The following is a 25,908-nucleotide window of genomic DNA, read 5'->3' on the forward strand; positions in this document are numbered from 1 at the left end:
CGCACTCATCATATCCAGGACGGAGCATCAAAATGGTGTTTTTTGCAAAATATGCTATGCAAGGAAAAAAACTATTCACGGGCCGACGAGATCATGGCGTTGCTCCCTTATATATTATATCCCGTGACATGTGAAACCACGACAAACGATGCGCGGTCAATTAACTTCTATGGTTTGTACTATTAACTAATAAAGACCGAATTATTAAAAGTAAGTTGACACGAAAATAACTCTGCTGTGATTCTAACAGATCGATATAGTGCAGATGTTATTAATGAGCATAAACATGAGTATGATTCGATTATGTCAATAAGTTAACTGTTTAAGTGTAGCTGCTGGCACGGGCTTAGCCAGTTTTTTCAACTATATCTCACTATTTTGAATAGTGTAAAAAACAATCTTCTGGAAGTTTATTTTTTTATGAAATTTTGAATTTTAAATATTTTTTTAGAACTAAACTCTGTAAAGTGGAGAAAAGCTGCCCGAAGGAGCAATTGTAAGCTTAATAGTGTCAATTTTTGACTAAAACTCATATCTGTTTAGGAGCCTCAGCGCTGTGTTATATGCGCTTGTATTTTGACACTGTTTAAGCGCCTTTTTTTCTATAAACTTTTCTCAGTTATGTGTAGCGGTTACATTGATACTGGCCATTGGTTATGTCTTTGCGCCAATGCACTGGTAACGCGTTTGCTTAATAAACCTAAAGGCACCAGTCAAGGTAATCTAGATTCGAAGAAAGGCTTCAGACATCAAACTTAAAGCATAGCCTTTCTTCAATTACTTGCCTCTAATCTGCCTCGTCCAATATGTATGATCCGCACTTGTTTCCGTATTTCAGAACGCATTGTAATGACGCCCCGCAAACGCGGTGCGGGCCACACTTGCATCGCCGTCGAGCGCGTCCGGGTAGAACGAGTCGATACTTCACAGGCAGTACACGTCGCTGGTGGACAACATCAGGGCATTGTTATCAATAAGGAAAATCAATGTGGCGACTCTAACGAAGCAGGTATACATGCAGGGCCACGTAAGCTGGGAGATTCTGTCCTATCAACAAAGGTGTGGTGAACAGCCACGTAAACGATGAGCTAGACTTTTTTTCAAACAACGTGAAAAAGACCAAACGAGAAGCTGGCCTCGTTCCTTTCTCTCGCCCAAAATCCTATTGTCCTTTGCCGTTCGCCGATGACTTTGACACTGAGAAGCTGATATGAAGCTAGCATCTACAATGGGTAGCTAAAGTACTAACTGCTCACTTCGTTCTGTTATGTTTGCAGATAGAATAGAAGAGGTGCCTCAGTTATGGCTTGAGTTTAAGGTGTTCCTTAAAAATGCCGCTGATAATACGCACTCACAGGAGAGTCGAAAACTCAAATTTTGGTTTAAGGTAAGTATTGTTACATAGTATATTAGCTGTAACAAGTAATTTTCGAAATGCCAGAAGAGAGAACAACTCAACAATTAAAATCAATCGGGAAGTTAAAGGCGAGGATTCGGCATCATCGTATTATGGGACAACTTCAATAAACCTTTAAGCCACCGATATTAAACGATCCTGTTCCCACTTAACTACAGCTGGGCTAAAGTTAATCTAGGTGCCACAAATATGTTTATTGGGTCGCTAACTATTTTTCTTTATAAGTGTCTAACATCACACTTTTTGTTTCAAATGATGTGTCGCTTTATAAGCGTAGAATTCAGAACCGGTAGCTCTTTGTTTTTAACTATATGTTTTTAAAATCAATCTATTTTGTGTACTGCCATTTCATCATGCTAATTACACTGTTAGGCGTATAATTGAGTTATTCCATTGTATCCTACTTGTAGCCCAAGGTGGACGAAAGGCTACAGATGCACCTTGCGCAAGATTTCTTCAAGGAACTTGTATCGCCCTGCGAATTTCCCAGAGGTAAGCTATGCGTTAAGTTGGTAACCCCGATCTGGCTTTTATTTTCAGACATTTTATATGTACAGCTAAAAAAAAGGTGGGAGAACTCCATCGGTACTAGAAATTACGAGAGAAGTGTTTACTAAAATGTTTCAATCTGTACTCAATACCATTTCAGATTATGTGGGATTCATCAAGAAGGTGATGAAACTTCTGCAGAAACGTTACCCGGACATGAGAAAGGTGGAAGTTGAGCTGAAGCAAATGAAAACCCTTCAGCCAGATCAAAATCCTCATATGGGTATGCTTAGTTTTCCCGTCGGAGTTGAATCGGTTAAAGATATTTTAGAATAAATTATACAATGGATACGTATGTGACCTACGAGTAAAGAACTAAGCGGAGCTTTCATAAATTTTGAGAGTCTTACGTAAATTCACCAACTGTTACATTGCTAAGATCTCTTGGAAGTCATACGGATGATGTGCGGTAACTTTTATATGACGAATATAATAATCGAAAAAATCTACCCAAGCAATTGCTTTACCGTTTTACCGGTATATCCCATAGACTGCTTTCGGAAACGAAAGAACAAACTGGGCAAAAAAATCTCCCTAGAAAAGGTTGCTTCTTTTTCTCCGGCATTTTTCCCACTTCTCATTCTTCTGCTTTGCCACGTACAGCCAATGGGTCGACGAACACTTTGTTGATATCTCTCACCGAGCTTCGGCCGCCTGGCGAACTCCAAGTTCTACCGATCGTTGTCTGCCGGCAAACAAACGGAAACCATGACGCAGGCAGTGAAAATACCGACTTAGCATCTACTGGAAATGAAAGTGACTCCAGGTCGCAGGCAGCAACAGGCGTTCTAGAATCAGGTGTCGAAATAGGGACCTCGTACGCGGAACCCACAGCCAAACGGGTCCCTCTTTGAGTGGTGCACTGATTACGCGGAGTAAAATGGGCATGATGCGTTAATGTTAGCGTGTTCCTACTTGTGTGTGGCACATAACCAGAGAATAGATCGCTTGACCCTCGGCGTCAAAAGATATGATTCATATGCAGTGGACTAACATGTCTTGTATACGAATTTTCCTAACGATTTCGCCATTCCTACGGTTTTAGTCTCGTACCTACGGACCTCTTTGTAATGGAGATCATAGGAAACTTGACGAAAAAGACTGTGTTTGGATGGGCCTTTTGACGTGGCGCTAATGCGCTAATAGTAAAATCTGTCTGTATCGAAGGTTCTCATAGAATTTTTTAACTAAAAATAATAGAAATTGTTTTAATCTTCTGTACCGTATAAACATGCTTTTTTTTTTCTTGAATTGTCACATTAAACATATGTTCGCTCAGTATTTTTTAGCGTAGATACGGATGTATCAAAGCGGTCCTTCGACTTTTTCCAAACAAATTGCTATAGGCACTGATAATACGCTAAGCCATTACCGCTACTTCTTTCTTCACTAGTCACTATTAATGGTAGTCATGATTATGAGAGTAGGACTTCACCTCGATCCGGACCAGTTAGAGTCGAACATTTAAGTTGTATCACGGCAACGTAGTCCAAGAATCCTCCATGATCACTGAGCTCAGTTTTTTTTCCATATGCATTAAAAAAAAAATTAACTGAGCAGTAGAATAGCGTCTGCATATATGTGCCAGTGATGACAAACGACACAACGCACATATATGCCTTTACTGAGACTCAATTAAATGGCTTTCATTGGACATAACATTACTCAGTGTCAACGACAGATATATTAGGGGCTCATTGTTTGTGACGTTAACAATAAATTGTTTGCTGGGGTTTGTTGATAGATCTAGCGCAGAGACAGAGCGTCTGCATGTGTCTTGCTCTGCTGAGAGTATAATTTAGTATAGCAATACCCAACACAGAGCGCGGCCAAGCTTTATGCGACATATCTGTGTCTTGTTAGTGATAGCCAACATTTAGTTGGATTTCGTTTTCAATAGGCCCCCAAAAGCAAGCGTCAAAGGCTAACTGTTTTGTTTATGATACGGCCACAAGGAGGGTGTGGCCTGTAATGGTACAGAACAAAGAGCCTTTTAGTACGATATCGTTATATGCGCGCCTTACTGTGTACTGCCGTACCTACTAATAGCTTAAAAAACTGCAGCAGCGCCAATCTGCGCCACCCTAAAATGTCACCAATATTGGATTTAACCGAATACTCTAATATATGCGTGTACGTGTACGTATATAGTCAGCTGCCGTATATGAAAGAATATCTATTCTCATTGTAGCACTGAAAATTTCAGCGAGCATGGTCGAAGACGGGTGTCTGGTGCGATCTACGGCCGAAGTCACGATTGAACGGATACTCGAACTTATCGAATGCGCTTATCCTAATGCTGTTACTGTTGAAGATATTGCAACGTAAGGACACTGAATTCTCTGTTCTTTGCATTTGATGGTAACCAAATTAGTGTTTCTGTCAGCAGGAATGATGTGCGTGTGTGTGTCTAGCTATTTGAAGAGGCGTGTTCGAGTCTAAATCATTCAAAATTAGTAAGACGTACGGGTCTACATGATTGACGATTGCCCAGTACTTTGTATAAGGTTCTATATATGACAAGTTTAACGTCACGAAGTCAACCTACTTCATTTGCGTACGCCTGGCCTATCTTGTAGAAGACTAGCTAGAGATTGTATATATTTTGCTCGCTTGTATTGTTCAGAGCATCTCTGTCATCGGAAGATACGGTTCGTGCATTTATTTCGGAACTGGAAGAGCGCGGTGTGGTCCGAACCTCAGAAGATGGAACTGCCTTCACGAGAGTCACCAGAGATGAACATAAGGTATGCACGATAGATAATGTCGTAAGTCGTTGAACTTGCCTTTTCCCAACCTAGTGAGATAGAGGACAATGAGATCATTCTATTAAAACTTATCTAATTTATCACAAACATCTGTAATGTGCGTCAACACAACAAGGCGCCATCAGTCGGCGGCAGTTTAGGTCCTACGTTTTAATTCTAAGGCTCGACGTTTCGGAGAGATAATACAAGAGCTTAGCGAAATACGCATTTATTAATAATCAATACAATGCACCAGTCCAATTTAATTTGATTGATTCGTTGGGTGATTGGTTGATCTGCTAGGTGAAACGCGTGCGACAGATGCCCCCGGTAACCCGACAGCAACAGCCGACCATTGCCATAATTACAGCACAATTCTGTGAGAAAGTCGCCGTGGATGCCATGATCGACGATAAGAACACCTTTGTCCGGTACAAAACTGAGGGTAATATTGTTTTGTATTGTCTCTGTATATAATTTGGTCGTATTTGTTGTATGTGTTTACCTAATAACGACTTGAACAACGGCGCAGTGCTACTCGTCAGGAGAAAAATCGTATTTCAGAGTTGCCTACCCAGCTCGAATGTATGGCAGTTTCGCGTATGGGATCATAATAAGCAAGGAAACATTTGTTTTACCATGCTTCCAATAGGTACTGTAATTGCGCGTCGCAGTCAGCCATTGAGTAGGTAAAGCAATATTATATACAATGATGAAATAAGTAGGCAATAAAGTTCTACGAAAATCAATTACAGGGCCATCAATGAATAAGATCAGTTCATATTTTCATTTGCTGTTGTTTCTTGTTGTCAACTTTCTTCTTGTCACTAGGCGAATCCAACGTGTACACGCTGGGTAACATTGGACGGCATCGTGTCGTTGCCACAAAACTTCCCGCCATCGGACATCAGCGGGGCGCAATGATCGCCGCAGGAAACACCACAACGAGATTACTCGGTTGTCCTTTTTTCCTCGCCTTACTCGTCATTCTGAAAATGCGCCTTCACTGCTTAATCCTATAACTGAGTCACAATTATTTTAAACACGGCCAGGTTATCAAAGTTAAGTTGATGTAGACACAATTTCCAGAGTTGCTAAGGGTACTAGTTCGAGACGAAGTTCGAATAGTCGTTTGATAGAATTTGGCCATACTCGTAATGGAAAATGTGCTATACAAAACGCTTCTAGGCTCACGTTGAACACGTGTTATTGATTACATTACAGGTACATTCCAGAATGTTGACTATGTAATTCTGGTGGGTTGTGGAGGTGGTGTTCCTCATTACACAGACTATTCGAAACATGTGCGGCTTGGAGATGTCGTTGTCTCGGATCGACCTAAAAATATCGAACCGAATAATTACATTTATATGTTCGCTGAGAAGTGAGTTCGTTATCTGTAAGCACGCACACATACAGAGGACACGCACACGAGGTTATCAAAGACAGATCTTATCTGATTTATGTTAGGGGGAGGATTTTGAGAGGCTTGTCTGTTTTCGTACATTAGGGGAATAATTCACTTTGAAAACTCGACGACGGCGACCAATCAACTTGATGATTAATTTTTACCGCAAACTAAGCGGGAGCAAAGTAAGATCGAATCTGTTACGTTGTTCGGAGCCAGCTAGCAAATCGATAAACTTCAATATTTGTTAAGCAGACGAAATATAACAGATATTCTGGCCTTTGGCCACCTACGAGTACCAGTCGACTGAGTGTCATCAGAGAACGACTAGCTTAAAGAAAAAGATGTCGTTTGTGATTAAACTTCCGTTTCTGAAGCCGGTGCTATGTATCGAAAACTCATTAAAGCAGTAGACAAAGAGCTAGGTACGCTTATTTTCAACTCACACAAATTTAGTCATTGGGCCTTAATTTCGGCCAAAGGTTCGGTGTAAATATTTCCCAGCTTCATTCTACTGGTAATGCATAATTCAAACATGGTCTAAAATTCCAAATCCGTTAAATAGCTCGGAATCGTACAACATATTAAGTTTACTGTCTTTCTAATAGTATAACGTCACAATTAAATGTGTATGTTTCTTACTAAAAACGTCCCTAAACATTGACGCGTGACGGCAACGACCTCGACCTCCGTCTCCTGCTAATATTAACTTATCTTTGGTGCGACTGAATTATTTGACAGGATTCAAAGTTCTCCGACCGACGATCGATCTCCGTCCCCGTCAGAGTCGTTCAACCTAAAAACATGGTTACCTCCTGAGGATAAGCTACAGGTATGCACATGATACCACCATACTTTATAGGTAATTGCATAAAGAGAGCCAAAAAGAACCTAAGTATATTGCCTGTGTTTCTATTAATTTGATGACAATCTATTCTTATCAGTGGTTTTGGTATAATGCAATAAGCGAATGTAATTCTGCTAGGATGCTTAAGGGTGTTTAAAAAAAAGACCCGAGAAGTGATTGGATCTTCTTTAAATGAACTACAAGGTGCGAAAACGATTGGCTAAGACCTAACTTATACATCACCAATCGGGACATACATGAAGATGATACCAACCATCTGTTGGTGTTGCTATTGATTTCTATCGTTATTCAGGTTGCCGCAAGACAGGTTTTGGAAAGCGGATCTTCATTATGGGAAGAGTACATAACCGAAGCTCAGGAACAGCTAAGGGACAACGCAGATTCCGCCGATGGCGACTCGAAAGATTTTGATAGGCCCGCAGACGAAACGGATAAACTCTACATGAGTATTGGAGGTGATCTATCTAGTAATGAAGGATAATCAAAACGTTTCTAACCGAAAGTCATGTCCGTTTATTTCGGCAAAATTTATCAACATGAAGTGAACTAAGAATCTAAAAGGATTTTTTGTCCATCTAGATGACTGACGGAACAGTGTGACGCGCGAAACTGTTGTCTTCGTTCAGATACGTTTGAGTTCGAAATAAAAGGCGTTAAACAAATATATAATAAACAAGACGTAAACATTTCCAGGTAACGATGTCATTGAAGTGGGTCATCCATGTCCTCCAGAGGGAACTCCGAATGCCCGGGTAGACGGTCACCCAGTTGTTCACTTTGGCGCCGTAGCCTCTGGAGAAGTGATTGCAGCCGATGACGCCCAAAGACAAGAGTTTGCAGCTCAATACGGAATTTTCGCCTTTGATAGCGAATTTGATAGCGTCGTTGAATCGGTACGTTGGTTAACCGGCAACACTGATGCTACTTAATAATCATAAGACCCCAATATATTTGGAGACCTGGAAACTTTATTCCTAACAAATTTTGTAGTATGTATACTTACGCTTTCCCTAATGTTCGTTCTTGTCGTAACAGGTGTACGGTAACCGTAAAGACAACTACATGGTGATTCGCGGAATTGCGGACTATCGAGACGGAACGAAACGTCGTGACTGGCAGAACTACGCAGCACTTACAGCGGCTGCTTTTATGAAAGCTGTCGTTGAAAACCTACCACCAGCTGAAGGCCAATAAATTTCATCCATTTGTCATGAGAAACGAATCGAACATATGAAAAGCAGTCACCAGACGACATTATTGGCTTACGGAACTATTTCAGGACGGACTTGACGTTACGGAAACACGAGATGCAATTCCACCCGCATTGGTCTCAGAAGTTCAAAACTACAGCGGATTTTGCAGGTTAAAGGGATGTAAAATAGGGCAAAGTAGTACGTTTATTAGGGAGTCGCCTACTTGTCTTTTTTTAATAGTGCCATCAAGCAGCTTGAAACGGGCCCCAAGTTCTTGCCTCGTAGACAGGTGAAGTCCTAGGCTTAAAATTGTTCAGTCTTTAGGGTCTGACCCCTTTCTTCAGGAGGAGAAAGGACATAGCTCTTTTATGGTTTCAGTGGGTATCGGAAGCGTTACCGGACATTGCTGCTTCACATGAGGAGAGAAAGCTACATCGCAAACTGACAATATTACATCCGGTGAAAATTGCCTCATGTTTTAAACGAGGTCGCCGTGCATCGGCGGTGTTGACCTGTTCTTAGTGATTCTAATGTCTTTGTCACAATATAGCGCTTGCAGGCACCTGAACCTTATTCATTGGATTAGTCAACAGTCTAAAATAACTATGGCTACCAAGTCAGATGATTTAACAGTTAGGTGAAGTGCGGAATAAGTTTACGTTCACGCACCTATATATATATATATATATATATATATATATATATATATAAACAATATCGCGCCATGCATTTGGGGGTCGACCTTCGTTTTGTTTTAGAAACTAGCAAACAACTTAAACATGCACATGAAAAGACTTAACGACGCGAACAGATGAAACTCAAAGGGGTCTGATCGCGATGGGTGGGGTATTAGTATAGATCGGATAAGTATTTCGAATATTCATAAGTAAAACGATAATAGATGACATAAATCTAACAATTGGATCACAGACTGAAAACATGGTGTTCTTCAAGAGTGGCACTGATAATTTGTTAATATAAATGAGAGCAAAAATACTTTGTACCCATGATAATGCAAAAGGAGACAGGCGTATTATTTGCGTTGGGTTTTCTTTGCAGCGCATTCGATTCTGCCCCTAATAGAATACGAAGGTATCCATCGTTGCCACAAATGTGAATGCAATATACAACAAAAACTAGAGCTGTTTCTTTTTTTTTTTTTGTTTTTCTTTATCATCATACTATAGAAAATAGTAATCGAAAAAATTTAAGCCTTGCATCGGAACACATATGGATGAACGAAAGGCTGGTACACGAGGTGCGTACGTTTGTTGAAAACGAATGTTATGCGTCTTTGAACAGGTCATGAGTGTAAACTGCCATAGTTTACTACGTAATTGCGAAAAGCGTATTATCTAGATGTGCTTCCATGATACACGAGCAATTGTGAAACGATGAGAATGCGAGTTAGACTAAAAGCGTACGGTACTGATATGAATAAACATGCGAACTTTATGGCAATTTAATGAACGTCAACCTGCATTTATTTTCTACGGAAATCCTGATAAAACAGATACAGCCTCTAACGGACAGGTAGAACGTAACAGTGAAATCGCCACGGATGCTTGTAGTACCGTTAGCCAAATCTAGGAAAACAAAAACCTAACAGCGTACACACTACGTGTTAGAATGGAGAATAGATAACCTGCGTTGACTTTTACTACGGCTAAGCGTGTATTCTTGAAACTCAATTATATCTACTGAGTAAGTGTTCGTGCTTAATGAATTACAAATTATTTAGATGCTTCGTCGTGGATACGTGAATACATTCGTAAATGTTCCGAATTCTACATCCAGTGCGGCCGATAGGCATTTCGTCTCACTGTGCATTTACAGGATCATTTACGTTGCTGACAATTTTTTTCATTAAGGATCATTTCATCACGTTCAAATCTACCGCTGCGAACACAGCGCCACTTCGAAACAACGGAGCGGGTCATCTTGCCTTGCTAGCAGCGTATTCACTGTTGAAAATGCTGCTATGAGATTCTGTTTCTCGTCACGGATGACGCTTCTAGGTAGTGTCCCGCACTCGAACTTGCTAAACTCGTTCGTATGCGCAAAACATCTTGTAATTGCCTACGTGTACGGCGCTGATAGAGTTTGCCTCACAATGTGCTTTCTCGTACGTTGGTCGAACTTTGTTACGTTGTAAAAAGTAGGTGACCTCGCGCTGCTCGAACTCCCTTCTAGATTAAATAGTATCGTCGGAGTGCCGCGACAGCCTTGTCGGCTAGAGACAAAGAGGATGAGATAATAAAAGCGATAATTGACATTTAGCGTCGTTGTAGCTGTCAGTACAAATCCAATCTGCGAAGGGTATTTGGAGAAATCGCCAGTTAGGAGTGGAAGAGGAACAACAACGCCAAGCGGCAAAATGCTTATACATGCAAACGATGCACCTATTATAAAATAGACACACTAGACAGCTTCTATTGCCGGCCGCTCTTGGCCAACCAGTGACTTTCGATGCTACACTTCGTTGCCCTTTCTGTATTAAGCTCGGCCTATACAAAGTGCTATCCCGATGTATGTATAGAAAAATTCATTCATATATATATATATATGAATTAAAGGACCGAAATGGCCCGACTGTGGCACACTGTCGAAGCGTATACAAAGCAAGCAAGTGTTAACACCGATGATTAAAATAATTTCATAACATGGATGTAGCGTGGTACTGATTATTAATAAACGAAGCTAAGGGTATAAATAAATATAGAAAAGCTGTACTCTTAGTTGCATATTTCATGTAATACCATTTTTATTTTGTGCATATTTGCCCCAGTAACAAAGTATTCTAATGAAAGCTGAGTCGTACTGTACAGAGTTCTCTACCTATATACACAATAGCTGTGAAAGGACCCATAAAGATGTCTTGCTCCACGTCTGATAAAAATCCTTTTGACATGGTTGTTTAGCATGTGAATAATTTGCCGGAAAATTTCCAAACAATAAAAATAATGTCAAGCAAATAAAACATAATACAAGTTTATATTATTTTTTCCTAATTATGAAAAGAGGTTTCGAATACAGCACTTGTAAGCTTTTAACATGAACACCTTCAAGTAAAAAAAACTGCGAAGAACTAGGATCGCCTGAAAAAGATCACCTTTATAAGTCAACAGCGTAGAATCATTCCTTACACAGTGTTATCCAATCCACCATAAAGTACAGGCTTCGAATGCCCTTTGTACAAGCAAGAAAAGATAGCGTTGAGAAATAGCGTCTTCAGTAGTTACTACCTTAAATCTACACCGGTAAGGGCACTTTATCCTGCCAAAAAAAATCCGTTTCATCTAAGCCTTACCGTTTGCAAAATAATTGTAAAAAAAAAAATAAAGAAAGAGACACAACAATTCTCTAATCACTTTGCGTGTCTGAACATATTTCTATCATGGACCTTATTGCGTAAACAACTATTCCTATATGCTATTTTTTTTTTTATTATTTCGTTCCATTTCATTATTTCTACTAAATTTAATTCAGCATATTCGGTCACTTACCGTTTGTTTACCCACTTTTCAGCGAACTCGTTCGTCCATTCCTCAGATGTACATTTATTAACTAAACGTCATGAGTGATACGAAATCTTCCCACTTGAAAATCCGCGACGACGTTGCCCTCCAATACTACCCTCTCTGGATCGGCTATGTGCCGCCTATAGGTTACCTTCAACAATAACTAATAGTGTTGTAATTGTTCGTACAAAGTCTTAATTATATGCAGCCAATTCTAATCTGTTGGGGTAGTTCAGTTTTTAAGCTCCCGACTCGCCCACTATTTTTAAACCAAATGCGGGTTGGAAACCCACCTATAGATCAGACCTATTCTTCGAAGTTGTCATTTTTCGACTAGTCTGAGATTTTTTTGAATCTTTGTAGCCATTGTTGAACCGTTCTTCTTCCAAACTGAACTTTTACTATAGCTTAAATTAATCGCTCTTTCCATAGATGCTAACAGGCAATTAAAGTGACTATCGAATTGCAAGGGAACAGTACATAAATTTATATACTTTTTTTTTTTTAATATACTTCTTTTAAGGTTTATACTTATATTGATTTAGGTATAAACTTGCATGGAGCGTACAATGGTCTAACTAAAACTTCTAGCCACACATATCACCTCTGCTAAACACGTAAACAAAAAAATTGTAACTATCCTGTGACTTTTTTCGTTTGTCGTGTGTTACTGCAAATCTTCAAGTCATGCCGAAATACATACGGCATTTATCAATTCGGCAAGATTTTTATTTAGTTGTGCTCAGTATAACTACCGCTGTTATAGATATACCACTAAGGTTTTTGATCGTGATTAATACCACCAGTAATAAGGCCATGAAAGCAAAGTGAAACCTGACAACATATTGTTGCGTATCGGGCAGGCTTACAAGACGTTCTTAATGACCTAACATCTGTTTAATTATTGATTCGTACATCCGAGTTTGCTATGGGTTTCTCTATTTAACTTACTTGCTCTAATCTAATCGCGCTATCACAAAGGTCTTCATAATTGATTTTCTCGTGACGATTTCGTTATGGGTGCGTCCAAAGTTTACGTGCCGTTTATTTCGATATATATCATCTATATAACATAACAGTAACAATGAAAGGGTAAATGTGGATGATTGGCCATTGGCTGTCTCGAAAGTACCAGGTTAGAATTAACCAAATTATGAAAATTAGAAACAAACGGGTTACTTAGTAGTCACATGTGTTAATTGTTGTTCATTACGTTTTGCCGTCGTTGTCATTCAACCAATAATTGCACATATTGGAACTGGCGTTTTCGTTAAAATATGCTTATGCAACTGGTAAAATACAGTTAATACAAATAGAAACCATGCACAGGGACGCGATTCCTTTTCCATGCTCATCTGTGTAGCCCGGAGAGAACAATGCCGCGATATTTCTTAACGATAAATCACTCAGTTTAATTATAGTAGTGATAAACAAAACTTACTGCAACCACAAAGTCTCAATTATTCAGAAGTAGATATTACTTCGTTCGGTTCCACATGTTCGTCGAACGCATATTCTATCTCCATATCATCGGGGCCGATATCCAACTCTTGGCGAATTTCCCAGCCCTTTGCGACTATCTTCCTCTTATTGTCTGCTGTCCTCGCACGATCCTGATGTTGTCGTGCATAATGAGTCTCCATTTGACGTTTTTGCCGAAATCGTCGACGGCACACGCTGCACGAATGAGGTTTCTCACCTGTGTGTAATAACAAGTGCGTGTCTAGACGGCTTTTTGTGTGAGCCCTATACTCGCAATAGGGACAGCTAAACTTTCGTAGATGAACATGCGAACGACTCATATGCTCATCAATATCTTGTTTGATTACCTCGCGGTAAATGCATATCGAGCAGTCCAACGGAGAACAACAATTTGAATTATCTACAGCAGGAGATACATGGGCTTCACGGACGCGTGCGTCAACGGCATCCTGTCTAGCCGCTTCAAATAGACAGTGTGGACACTTGAAGGGGCGACATTCGTTGGTGGCATGCTTTATAATACGAGAGTGAGCAAATGCGGTCCCGTTAACTTGGTAGAGAAATGGCTTGACCGTCGTATGCAGACGTCTGTGAGCGATAAGGTGCGAAGCCCGCTTGAAAGTCTTTCCACAACTGTTGCATTTATATGGTCGTTCGTCCGAGTGAACACCCAAATGTTCGTGTAAACTCTGCTTCCGAGCAAAAACTTTACCGCAGCCTGCGAATCCGCAGGTAAACTTCTTGGTCGCGACAGCCCACTTCTTTGCAGGTGCTGCCCATCGTACCAGACCAGATTGACTGATTCCGTTTGACGTTAAATTTGCCCTAGATATAACTGCCGAAAATTGTTGGACTATCCGTCTGCGTGAAAGTTGTTGTTTTTTCTTTGGACTAGTACCCTTTTCGACGTCACCTCCCACGGCAGGACAGTGCAATATCGGGATATCGTCGACGATTTCAAAGCCGAAGAACTCCGGGTCAAATTCCATAGGGTCAGCAGTTTCACCTAGGCCGCTAACTGAAATCGAAAATGCGTTTGGCGGACCTGTCGCGTTAGTTTCTGGCTGAAATTCAACAACCTTTTCAAGGCGTCGGGTGGTTTTGTCTGGTGTTGCCGGAAGAAATGATGTAGATTATACTTTAACGGTTAATATACTTTAACCTTTTAAAGGTTTCGAAGTAATATCAAACATATACCGAACCATGGCCCAAGCTGACAAAGGGGTCCAGGGTTTAGTGGGTGAGAGTCCCACAGTACCGGACAAAGCACAGTCAATGTCCGGTCTGCATAATGCATTTGCCCTTAACCTCCAAAAAAAAAAAGATTATACTTCAACGTATTATACCCTAACAATTCATAACAACATACATCAGATTAAAATTGGTTAAACAGTGAGCTATATATATACATGTATATAATCTGACCCATGCCCATGACGGTTATGCAACCCATTAAATTAATCGTTAAATAATTTAAGCACATATAATATTTTCTTAAAATATATTTCTTCAAATGTTCCAGCAAGACACTTACCACCGGAAACTTGTCTTATTTTTGGCATATTTGAACGTTACTAGTGGCGTATTTTGGACGTCAAGATGAAACTACACAAAAGACAAGCGCAAAAAATCAATTCAGTTTTTGTAAAATCACTTTAGCTCTAAAACTAGCTACATATAAATTAATAATAATAATAATAATAATAATATATAGTAATCCGTAAGCAGTATACTTACCCTAATACTATGCTTCAAATACTAAAGTACGTGAGCTGACACTTCTTTGTTACGTCATGACATTACAACAGTGTTGTTGTAGACAACAATTACAAACAAATTTTACAGACAAAATTTACACAAATTCAAACCTAAAAGAGACTTGCGCACCACTAGGCCACTTTGTCATCCTCTAAAAGTAAAAAATGATACACCTTTCAGGCTAACCACCATCAACGATTGTATTTCCTCGTGAAACTGGCGCAGTATAACGAAACATATCTATTCGTGGTATCGTTACTCGCTGCTAACTCGTATGGTTCAATTGAGTTCCTTCTGTTTGTGATTGTTTTATTATAGGCTTAAGCTGAACATAATTAATAAACAAAATGGCGCCATTTGGCGGTCGTACCGATTCCATAAAGTGCATCATTTGACTGAGGTTTCTATGAAGCACGCCTCGTTAATGACAAACGATTCGTTTTAAATTTTAATGCTAACTAAGCTTATTTTCTCAGTTAGCATTCAAGTCCATAGAACTATTGTTTTATACATAAAACCATTTGGACACTAAAAAAATCTCAGAGCATGGGAAATCTAAATAGCGGTTTTGGCAGTGTTCGAGGCGTTCCGTTTTGAAAAAGGTATCGTTGTTATCGTGATGCGCTCTGCGACAACGATGCTGTGCTCAATATCATCTTGCAGAATTATGGACACTGCAACAAATGTGCCTGCCGTATTATATGGCAGATAATGCATAGCGGAAAATGTCAAAGCTATGCTTCCTGTCATGAATACTTTTGGCCAAAAAGATTGCAATGATTGAAAAATCTCGCCTTTGAAAGGAACATTGTGAGGGCATTCCTTTGTCGTCATTATCAAACAACATTAACCACTGTTTGGAGATAAGCCCGAATACCCTTTCCGTAAAAAGAAAATTAATAGTTTTCGTAAGAAATCTAGGCCATCGGACGCGCCTTGGCCTACCGATAGAGCAGATTCATACCGTCATTAACGAAATTGAAAAAAAACGATTCTATAGCCATCTTGTGCACTTAACGAGACTTCTATCATTAGCTTTTTACGCAAATAGTTATTTCCATATTCTGTATTGGAAGCAATGGATCATTGAAGCAATCTATTTGATTGAACCACTTTTACTGAATCTCTGTTTGTCTTTTCCTCCACTTTCCATTTTTTTGCCTATCGCGAAAGTGATTCGTCCGAAATCGAGTCTTTTCGCAACCTCTATGTGCATTAATCAAACAATTTCTCTAGTTATACTAGATTTTTGCCTTCGATGGTCTCTATGGACGTTCTGCTTTGGTACTACTATTTGTATCAGGTACGTGTCGCATATGGTCTTCGTCAATATTTGTTGCTCTTCACACAAATTACCAGCAGTAAGTATTTGTGCGGAGCTTTGATTATATGCAACCAATACGATTAGTGCAGTAGTTCGTTTTTTTCCTATATATTACTGTTTTTAAGCTATCAACAAGCACTTCTGTGTTTGTTATACGTCTGTCTGAAAGCCACATATAGATCCGTTCCAGCCAAAAATGCTTCTAATTTTTTTCTCCAAAGTTATTGTTTTTCGACAACTTCGAAGCTTTGTAGCTTTTTCAACCGTTGCTGGATCGTCTTTTTCTCGACATGTTATACCCTTACTACAGCTTAGTTTATATAAGCTGCTCTGATAGGTGCCAATAAGCAACCGATATCATTATAAGATCCCAGGAGAACATTTAAGTTTCGATAAAATAAATTATCAATACAAGCGGATATATTTACTTGTTTTCTTATAATGAAATAGCTGAAAGGTTAGCTGATTTGACAAGACAAACAATGCAACAACCGATAGAGATGAATTGCCGAAAGAACCCAGCGTGAACATTGTGGGGTAAATATACTTATAAATTATGTCGAGCACGTCCAAAAAAAACCAAAAATTTTCTAAAATATAATATGCTATGTTAGTTTTAGGGGAAAAGAGTTTGTTCAGCAGGAAATGGCCTGTCAAACAAGAGAAATTTCAGACTGTTTTTTTTTACAGAGAAAAGAAGCTTTGCCTCGAAATCGGTAGCGCTCAGAACCATCAAACATGGATTTACAGAAAATGACATCAGCAGACGGAAAAATACACGGGATAAAATACTTTCAGCCACTTTATCATTTTATGAAGCCGTTGAACAGCTTTGTGAGTTAAATGTTGCAGCTTAGCACTTTCGAGTCAAGGAGACTAATAGCTGAATTGGCCGCCTCGAAAAAGCAGTCAGAGGATGCCCACTGCTGGCCTTAATTATTGCAATTTCTTTTATATCTGCTAGATTTAATATTATCGAGATTAAAATAATGAGTATTATTATTTACTGTTCAGATCGGCTTAGGAAATGCGCATATAAACTTCCCACAGGATGGTTGGTTTTAGAAGCCCAATTTCGTTGTATGTCACATCTCGTTTGTGTCAATGTTGACTGGACAAGCAGCTGACGTTTGTCACTACGTTTTCAAATATTAGAATATTTCTGGCCAGCCTGAACAAAACGGGCTCCGATAGAAGAATGGCTTAATCCCTTCGTGCTAGATAATGCGAAATTGACATCAATAAACCATTCATTTATCTGCACAAATTATTATACCCTTCTGAATAAATAGCTCGCTATAACTTGTAAAATTATAAGTATATAGTCACCAGTAGTGCAAACACGCTGTTTCCCGACGTTCTACGACGGTTGACTGATGCTTTTTGGCACCAAAGTGAGGCGATTATTGGCCTATTGAAATTTTTCGTGTTTTTTTTTTCAATAAACTCATTTCTTCTCGCAACGTAACCGAAAACTAGGTTATTTCCTGTGTACTCAATGTTCCAGCTCAGATGTGATGAGATCCCCATAATCGTTTTTGTACGTATACGCTGATGCGATTTTATCACACTGATTTTTGATTTTATTCTAGCAATGTTTTCAGAACTCTAATATTTAGTCAAAGCAATTTCTGATGGTTTTGCCAAACCATTTGAGGTCAAGCATTGGAGCTGAGCCTACTCAAATGTGTCTTGCTGAGCTTTTCTTTTAACAAGCAGAGTGATCTGCAAAATGACAGTTGTCATAAAAGAAAACACGGAGAAATGTATGGCACTAGGAAATTTTCTCAGATGGACGAATTGCTAACTTTACCTGTAGTACAAGCCTAAATGAAGAGACGTTTCCAGAAATCTAACGCGATGTATGGAAAATAAATCTAGCAAATGCCAGATTTCGGATGAAAATATTACATTCTAATTTAAACTTCCAGTTACATGAATCAGCAACACTGAAAACGGAGAAGAAAGAATGGCAGTATTTTTTTTAACTCTTATTTTTTACTCAACTTTATTTCAGCTTTAATACAGAAAGGTTTCGCGCAGGTTTTTCTAGGTTTCTAAACACACGCGTACATATGCTTTTTTCGCTAAACATACGGATGGGTGTGTACACTAAATTATAAAAGTATCAGCCTGATTTCGTTCATTCTTTGGTCGGTCAATTTCATTGCTTCCGTTTTTCGTCGCATGAGTACAGCGAATTTTCTGCGAATTGCACAGTAATACACAACGCGTACGTATGTACATGGCATATGGGAATCAGACAAGGTTTTTACTTAATTACACTATAATCATCTATTAGCTATATCTCAAACAATGCTAGAGTCTTCACTTGTACAGGATTATATCTGCCTATATAAATTACATATATCTTATGCGGCTAAAACTACTTACATATAAATCGCAGTTAGTACCAGCAATAACAATAACATGAAGGCGAATATGCACGGATCACAATTAAACATGAGAACGCTTTGCTGCGCATCGGGAACAGGCTCGCAGGACGTTCTTAATGACCTAGCGTTTGTTTAATTATTGATTCGTACATCCGAGTTCGCCACGGGTTTCTCTATCTGTCTTACTTTCTCTAATCTGATCATGTTATCACAAAGATCTTCATAATCAGCTTTCTCGTAACGATTTCGTTATGAGCGCGTCTAAAGTATACGTGCCGCTTATTTCGATATATATCATCTATATAACATAACAGTAACAATGAAAGGGTAAATGTGGATGATCGGCCATTGGCTGTCTCGGAAGTACCAGGGTACGCTTCTATCGGTTAGAATTAACCAAATTATGAAAATTAGAAACAAACGGGTTACTTAGTAGACATATGTGTTACTTGTTGTTCATCACGTTTTGCCGTTGTTGTCATTCAACTGACAAGCGCAGATAGTTGAAGTTGGTATTACCTTTACTTTCGCGTTTAAATAACTATACGTTTACGCAACTAGTTAAATAAAATAAAATAAAAAGTGGGAAAATTAAGAGAGCGTGAAAATGCGTTTTTTTTCTGTTTATCAGGGTAGTACATAGGGGACAATACTCTGTAGATTCAATCAATGCCTTAATAACGTCTTGATATTTTGCAACAACAGGTTGTTCAGTGACAATAATAATGAAGTGGACGAAAATGACTACTATCACAAAGTTTCAATCATTTAGGAGGAGGTATGACTTCATCCAGTATAATTGGTTTTACATCTATATCTTCGTCGGATACAACTTCTATCCTTGCATCGTTTGCGCCGACGTCAAACCCGTGGCCAATTTTTCTGTCCTCTGTGACCATCTTCCTTTTACTGAGTTTCGTCTTAACGTGATCCTGATGTTGACTTGCGCAATGAGTCTCCATTTGACTCTTTTGCCGAAATCGTCGACCGCACACGCTGCACGGATGAGGTTTTTCACCTGTGTGTAATAACAAATGTGTGTCTAGACGGCTCTTTGTATGAGCCCTGTATTCACAATAGGGGCAGCTAAACTTCCGTAGATGAACGTGCCGACTCATATGATCATCTAGATCTTGTTTGGTTACTGCACGGTAAATGCATAGCGGGCAGTCTAACGGAGAACGATTTGAATTATCTACAGCAGGAAGTACATGGGCTTCATGGACGTGTGCGTCGATGGCTTCCTGTATGGCTGCTCCGAATGGGCAATGTGGACATTTGAAGGGGCGACGTTTATCGGTTGTATGCTTCCGGATATGATTGTTAAGCTGGCCTGCCTGAACAAAACCGGCCCCACAAACTCGGCAGAGGAATGGCTTGACTTTCGTATGCAAACGTTGGTGATCGATAACGTGCGAGGCCTGCTTGAAGGCCTTTCCACAAAAGTTGCATTTGTAAGGGCGATCATTCGTGTGGACACGCCAATGATCACGCAAGTTCTGCTTTCGAATAAAGACTTTACCGCAGTTTTCGAATTCACAGATATACTCTCCAGTGGCGCGAGCTCGCTGTTTCGCGCCGTTTGCCGGCCGTACCAGACCAGATTGACTGATTCCATTTGGCGTTAGGCTCGGCGGGGGCAATATAGCCGGAGGCTGTTGAACTACGCGTTTGCGTGATCCTCGTCGCGTGTTTTTACTCGTTCTCCTTTCGCTGTCATCTCTCGCGACGGGATAGTCCAGTACCGTAGTATTGTCCACGCTTTCAGCTTCAACGTCGAAAAGCTCCGGCTCGAATTCGATTAGTCCTTTAAACTCGTCTTTTTCTGTAAATGTAACCGAAGGTGTGTTCGGTGTACTCACCACGTTAGCTTCTGGCTCAAACTCAACGATCCTTTCAAGGTCCAAGGATTTGGCTAACGTACTCTCTGATAATTTTTCTGGACAATCTGACAAGAAGCTTTTTCTAGTCTTTGACGGCACTGGCTTCGGAACATCGATCTCCGTTACAGATTGATTCGAGATCGGTACCGATGCTATTGATGACATCATCCTACAAGGATATCTCTGTATAGGGATTTTTCTTGATGGGAGTAACACAACAGAGTTTGCAGACGCTTGCGAAATATTTGGGTCCACTTGACGCCGTAAGGCTTTAGGCGTGCTATACTGAACTGAACGAAAACCATTTGAATTGATAGTAACAACCTTTATGGGTACTGGCTTCAGTTGTGCATTATGTACCAGGGAAGTTTGTCCAGCCGCGGTGGTGACGCTGCTTGAGGTGCCCGTTACCGCTACGGACGCGTTATCTATACTCGTTTGAAACTGACTCCTTCGAGTCGATAGAGGTTTCACTTGACGTGGAAAGACCTGCTTCCTTTGACTGACTCCCTTAATTGTGCCATTAGCTTTTTGATCGCAAGTAAGAAGGCGGGCATCTACTTTTAGAGACGTTGCTACAGGCGCTTCGTTCAGAGTTCTTGGTTGGATTACGGTAAGGCTTGTAGACAGGGGTTGTCTAAGGGTGCCTGTCAATACAACAGGCTGGATGACCTTGTTTGATGAGTTTAATATAGAGGTTACGATTGGACCACCACTTGACTTTGCATCTGCCCCCAGAGCTGGGCCCTCCGGGCTCACTGGAACAATGACCAACGGCATAGCCGAAAGAACACGACCAGATGTAGGCTCCTTTTGATTGCTTTTGATTAGTAAAGGTCCATAATCGCTGCAACGCTCCTTCTTTATCACAACCAACCGCACTGGCTGATCTGACTGGCCTGATTGGGTATCTGAAAATCCGAAAGCAACCATAATCGGTGTTGAAATGAATTTGTTTTCAGGGAAACAAAGCGTTAACTAATGCATCGATTGCGCGTAATGTATACTTAAACGACGTAAAAACTACTCTAATATTATGTTATCATAACTTCTTCAATCGAAGTATCTAAATGAAATAAACAAGACCATCCATATTATACTGGCATCGACTAGAACAATTCACACAAAAGAGTCTTCATAAAAACGCATCAATGGTACTCTTCTACATTCTTAATTTTTAAAAAATATATGAAGATAAACGCCTTGGGGCTCTGTTTTTAACCCGCCCTGGGGGCAACCGTTGAAGAATGTAGTGTGCAATGGGACAACGTAGAGGAACTGCTCTGGGATCACTAAGTCACCTTATTGAAGAGGGCAACATGATCAAGGCGAACATCTAACTTTACAAGTACAGTTGATAATCTCGGCTAAGTAATAATCTTAGTCTGTACAATAACCTAATATTGATGGTCCGATGGTAGTTAGCGCAGCCTGGGTGACAGTTTGGTATGGAGCCTCTGATAAAACTTCATCCACCAATTCCTCTTTACTCTCTTGTTTGATCTTGATAGCTGAGCAAGTGGTGTCTCCCATCGCCGAAGCCTCAAACACGATATCAACTAAAATTGTTCACACGCTTAGGTAATACCCATTATGGCTACATTGTGCACAGCAGTAAGTATGCATATATATATATATATATATAATGTTAATAAATAACTGGGCTTCGCCCTAACAAGCTTCTACTCGAAACTTGGATTTAATTTATTTTAAAAGCTAGTAAGAATTTCGTTATATAATTTGAGAAAAAACTCATGCGAAGAATATAATTCAAATTTAAAACAAGGCCGTGTAACCATGCAAACAAGTGAGTTGGGGTGTATAAATATTTTAAGTCTATAGCTACTACTGATGTCTTCTTCACTTTACGAATATCTAGTCTTGGGCTTACCTAGTTACTGACACGAAAAAAGCAGAAAAAACGTTTTAGCAGACTCCTTCTGCAAACCTACAATCATTAGCTTCGTCCTCAGCTTGGTCTTCATCTGAAGCCGTCGGCGCATCGTCTTCGACAATGCCACACACAAAGTCAGTCATGTCGTCGAGCGGTTCAGTTTTGATCTCAGGCAATACAAACGTACAGGCCACTGACGCTTCACTCGCTGAATCTGCTTTTCCTAAAATGGAAAATATAGACAAATGAGGTTTCATTCCTTTTCTAATGACTGTATCCTATTCTATAAGCTATATATCTTACTTAAACGCAATGATCAGAAATTCATTCCCGATTAATCATAGACATTAATCATGAAATGGTCGTTAGATGTTGGATGAGCCGACAAGCAATTTGTTACTGTGATTAAGCTTTCTCTGCGACAGACAGAGGAAATTTTCGTAGACAGAAGATAAGTAAGTGCATTAAGCAACTAGTATTAATTAATGAAGATGCGAGCTTGTACTGGCAAAATCCTGAATAAATTGGTGTCGATGCTGGGGTGTGCTCGTGTTATCGTAGAGGTTATCATAGGGGAAAAATTGCCTATAACAAGTCCGATTATATAAGAAAGTTATATGTCTCTGCAAAGCCATATATATATATATATATATATATATATATATAACGTGTGTTTTACTCTGTACATACGCTTTTGAACACTATGTCCTTAATTAAGAAGTAAAATCTTCCTTACCTTTTCCTTATCAGCTCATTAGAGGCTAATTAAATGGCATCTCTACGTCAGTGCCTAGCACAAAAGGAACATGTTCAAATGCGCCTTTTTTGAGCTCCGTAACTTTCCGCGGAAAATTATTTAGCTTGAGCTGATTCCCTTCATTTACTTCAGAGTTATGTTACTGCGGAACGTTACTATGGTTTTTGTGTGTGATAAGCTGCATGACCTTGCTTAGTGACCCCCAAGTATTTCCATCGATAAATATATCGGTGTAAGTATTCAGAGATGTTTATTATACAAACAGAAGCAAAATTTTTGGAGCTTCCCTCAGGATGTTTGATTTTGACCGTTTAGACTTGTCCTACGATTCATAGGAGTCAAAGTGATCCTGGTTTACCCTGTTAGGGGTCAGCTTATGTATTATATGGAATGGTCTTATGTTTAAGTATCCATCGAACTTTGGATATAGTCGCATATCGTTATGAATCTCAAAAATATATTTTAATAATTTACTCGTTGCAACTAATTCGCATCGTCCGCTTAAGCTAGAGCCTGACTGGTACATTACAGTAAAATAGGCATTTGCGCTCCTTTTATTCTTATGGGACATAGAAACGAATCTGTCCCTGTGATTTTTCACGTGGGTAATAATCAACTTACGCACTAAGGTACAGACCATATCCTGGCTGCCGTAAGCAAGACAAGCAACTTTACAGAGAAGACTTCACTGGTATCCGTAAACCAGCACAAAAATATGCAGTAGAACTACCTCCAGGGTATTTAAGATTGTTTTTACTGATCAAGAACCGAATCATGACCTACTGCGTTATAGGTCGTAATTCAGTAATATGGAAATTCGGCATTTTCCAAACATGCACAATTTTTTTAATAAAATGGACAATCTATTCAGGGGTACAGCCTCCTGTACGGTGTGTACGTAAATTACACGCCAGAAGTGATATGCAACTAGTACAGGAAATTATATTTATAAACATTAGCGAAAATTCAACTCGTACCTATAGACACTGTGCCATCCACTGAATTTCCTATTGCATAGCTTAAATAAATATATTATTGTCTAATTTTTTTTGCTCATACAAATGTCCCAGTGAGAATAAACTTACCACCGAAAGCTTGCCGTATTCTTGACATATTTTTATGTTATTAATTGAAGTTTCTCGGACTCCAAAATCAATCTACCAGAAAGAGAAATCCAAAAAAAAAACAACTTAGTTTAAGTACAATAATTTTCATCATATAATTCATAATAATAATATATAATAATTTGTGATCGACCACTGGACTCGCCTAACTACCACCGGTGTTCAGGGGGTTTGACGGAAAGGTGGGCGCCACCTAACGTCAATGTGTGCTGGCAATAACTGATGTAACATAAGCGAATTTTTTTTTTAATTATGAGAATCACGCGAACTATTGGCGTCAGTATGTTAAAATGTATCTACATCAAATCATTTAATCAATACTTTCTCGTTACCTCATGATATTACAACGATGTTATCTTGTATAGTATGCACTTTCAATTGAAAAAGTTCAAACAGAAACTTACAACTTCAACCACAGACCTAAAGCGGACCTGCGCAGCTTCAGGTGACTTTCTCGTTCTTTAGCAAAAAAAAAGAAAAAACTTATCTTGGAAATACATTTTCACAAAAAATACAGTTCCGATTGCGTGTGTTAACACAACCTACAGAGTAACCGTCAACGATCGTGTTTGCATGTTTAATGGGCTCATCATCATCGAAACAGCCAAGACGAATACGTTTATACTTAATACCGCTGCTCACTGTTGAATAGCACTGTCCAATACTGTTCCTCTCGTTTGCGTTTATTTTAAGCCTAAATCTAGCACAGGACGATAGGCAGGATGCCGCCACTTGGTAGATCCGGCAGGTCCACCCACAGCTCCTTCATTTTACTGAAGTCTCTATGAAGCAGCCCCCGTTAACAACAAACGACTCTCTTTATAGATTTTAATGCGAACTGTTCATTACTTGTATGCTCTTAATAGGGAAATATGGCATACTGAAAAAAAGACATTACAGTTACGACTTGTCATACAAAACCGGAAGGTTTGGATGATTATTTTTCTAGCACTACGGTAACACGTGTTTTTATTCGCTATTTTTTTTTTACCTATTATATTTATCGGTCACTATCTCGTTCAATCATCTCTCACACAAGTGTCTTCAAAGGGTCAAGCTATTCGGTCTTGCCTTACAGTTGCTGTTTATTTCCTTAGTAAATTTCTTAGTTCCACTAATCTGTCGTTCACCAGATTTCATTTCAGAGCTGTCCTCTCGTTGCATTTCATCAAGTTAATCAAATATTAACTTAAACTAACCATATTGACGCTTAGGTTCCGTCTGTTGAGCAATAATTTGGACGTACGAGCAACTGAGGTTTCCGGCGTTTTACCGAGTCGAATTGTTGCACCGTGATCACTCCATGTTTATTATCTATTGATAGCGTAGACACTCTAAATGAGAGCAGCAGTAAATCACTTGTTTTACTCTTCTTAGAATCAGTTCCGACACGCAACAGTCAGGTGCAGATATTCCGAATCCAGCATCGTTGTCTATTGGCGCACTCGAGGCCTCCGTACATTTTTTTTTTTATTCTCAAGCATTAAAACGGATTTTCTCAGACATAAATTTGTCATTGCAGCTTTCATCTTAATATAGGCCAGCCCACAAAAAAAGTCATCAAAATTGGTACAACCGTTTTTGAGA

General features: G+C 39.5%; 2 protein-coding genes and 1 long non-coding RNA gene across 4 annotated transcripts in view; 2 read left to right on the plus strand and 1 right to left on the minus strand.

The window, feature by feature from the left end:
• Window positions 1-9,652, plus strand: part of LOC111265973 (uncharacterized) — a 25,142-nt gene extending 15,490 nt beyond the window's left edge. Inside the window, exons 2-15 of one of the 2 annotated variants that reach the window (XM_022843060.2) lie at window positions 839-1,009; window positions 1,278-1,387; window positions 1,828-1,909; window positions 2,067-2,189; window positions 2,570-2,764; window positions 4,173-4,290; window positions 4,593-4,713; window positions 5,017-5,158; window positions 5,545-5,670; window positions 5,938-6,097; window positions 6,863-6,953; window positions 7,282-7,444; window positions 7,683-7,882; window positions 8,025-9,652. In XM_022843060.2, the coding sequence (XP_022698795.1) occupies window positions 839-1,009; window positions 1,278-1,387; window positions 1,828-1,909; window positions 2,067-2,189; window positions 2,570-2,764; window positions 4,173-4,290; window positions 4,593-4,713; window positions 5,017-5,158; window positions 5,545-5,670; window positions 5,938-6,097; window positions 6,863-6,953; window positions 7,282-7,444; window positions 7,683-7,882; window positions 8,025-8,183 (1,961 nt within the window). In that variant the 3' untranslated portion in view covers window positions 8,184-9,652. The remainder of the gene's footprint in view (window positions 1-838; window positions 1,010-1,277; window positions 1,388-1,827; window positions 1,910-2,066; window positions 2,190-2,569; window positions 2,765-4,172; window positions 4,291-4,592; window positions 4,714-5,016; window positions 5,159-5,544; window positions 5,671-5,937; window positions 6,098-6,862; window positions 6,954-7,281; window positions 7,445-7,682; window positions 7,883-8,024) is intronic. The other variant, XM_022843061.2, reaches the window with a different exon arrangement.
• The window catches only part of LOC111265972 (uncharacterized), a 19,621-nt gene continuing 3,040 nt past the window's right edge, over window positions 9,328-25,908 (minus strand). The window contains exons 2-6 of the mRNA XM_022843054.2: window positions 24,283-24,354; window positions 22,499-22,663; window positions 21,944-22,105; window positions 19,433-21,457; window positions 9,328-14,290 (exon numbers count right to left, since the gene is read on the minus strand). Coding sequence (XP_022698789.2) covers window positions 13,164-14,290; window positions 19,433-21,457; window positions 21,944-22,105; window positions 22,499-22,663; window positions 24,283-24,310 — 3,507 coding nt within the window. The 5' untranslated portion in view covers window positions 24,311-24,354 and the 3' untranslated portion in view covers window positions 9,328-13,163. The remainder of the gene's footprint in view (window positions 14,291-19,432; window positions 21,458-21,943; window positions 22,106-22,498; window positions 22,664-24,282; window positions 24,355-25,908) is intronic.
• On the plus strand, window positions 16,025-17,742 carry LOC111265976 (uncharacterized). The gene is made up of 2 exons (XR_002683796.1): window positions 16,025-16,246; window positions 16,958-17,742. It is a non-coding gene; the product is annotated as an uncharacterized LOC111265976 (long non-coding RNA).

The sequence above is a fragment of the Varroa jacobsoni genome, unplaced genomic scaffold, assembly GCF_002532875.2.
Source record: "Varroa jacobsoni isolate VJ856 unplaced genomic scaffold, vjacob_1.0 scaffold_1034, whole genome shotgun sequence".
Taxonomy (NCBI): Eukaryota; Metazoa; Arthropoda; class Arachnida; order Mesostigmata; family Varroidae; genus Varroa; species Varroa jacobsoni.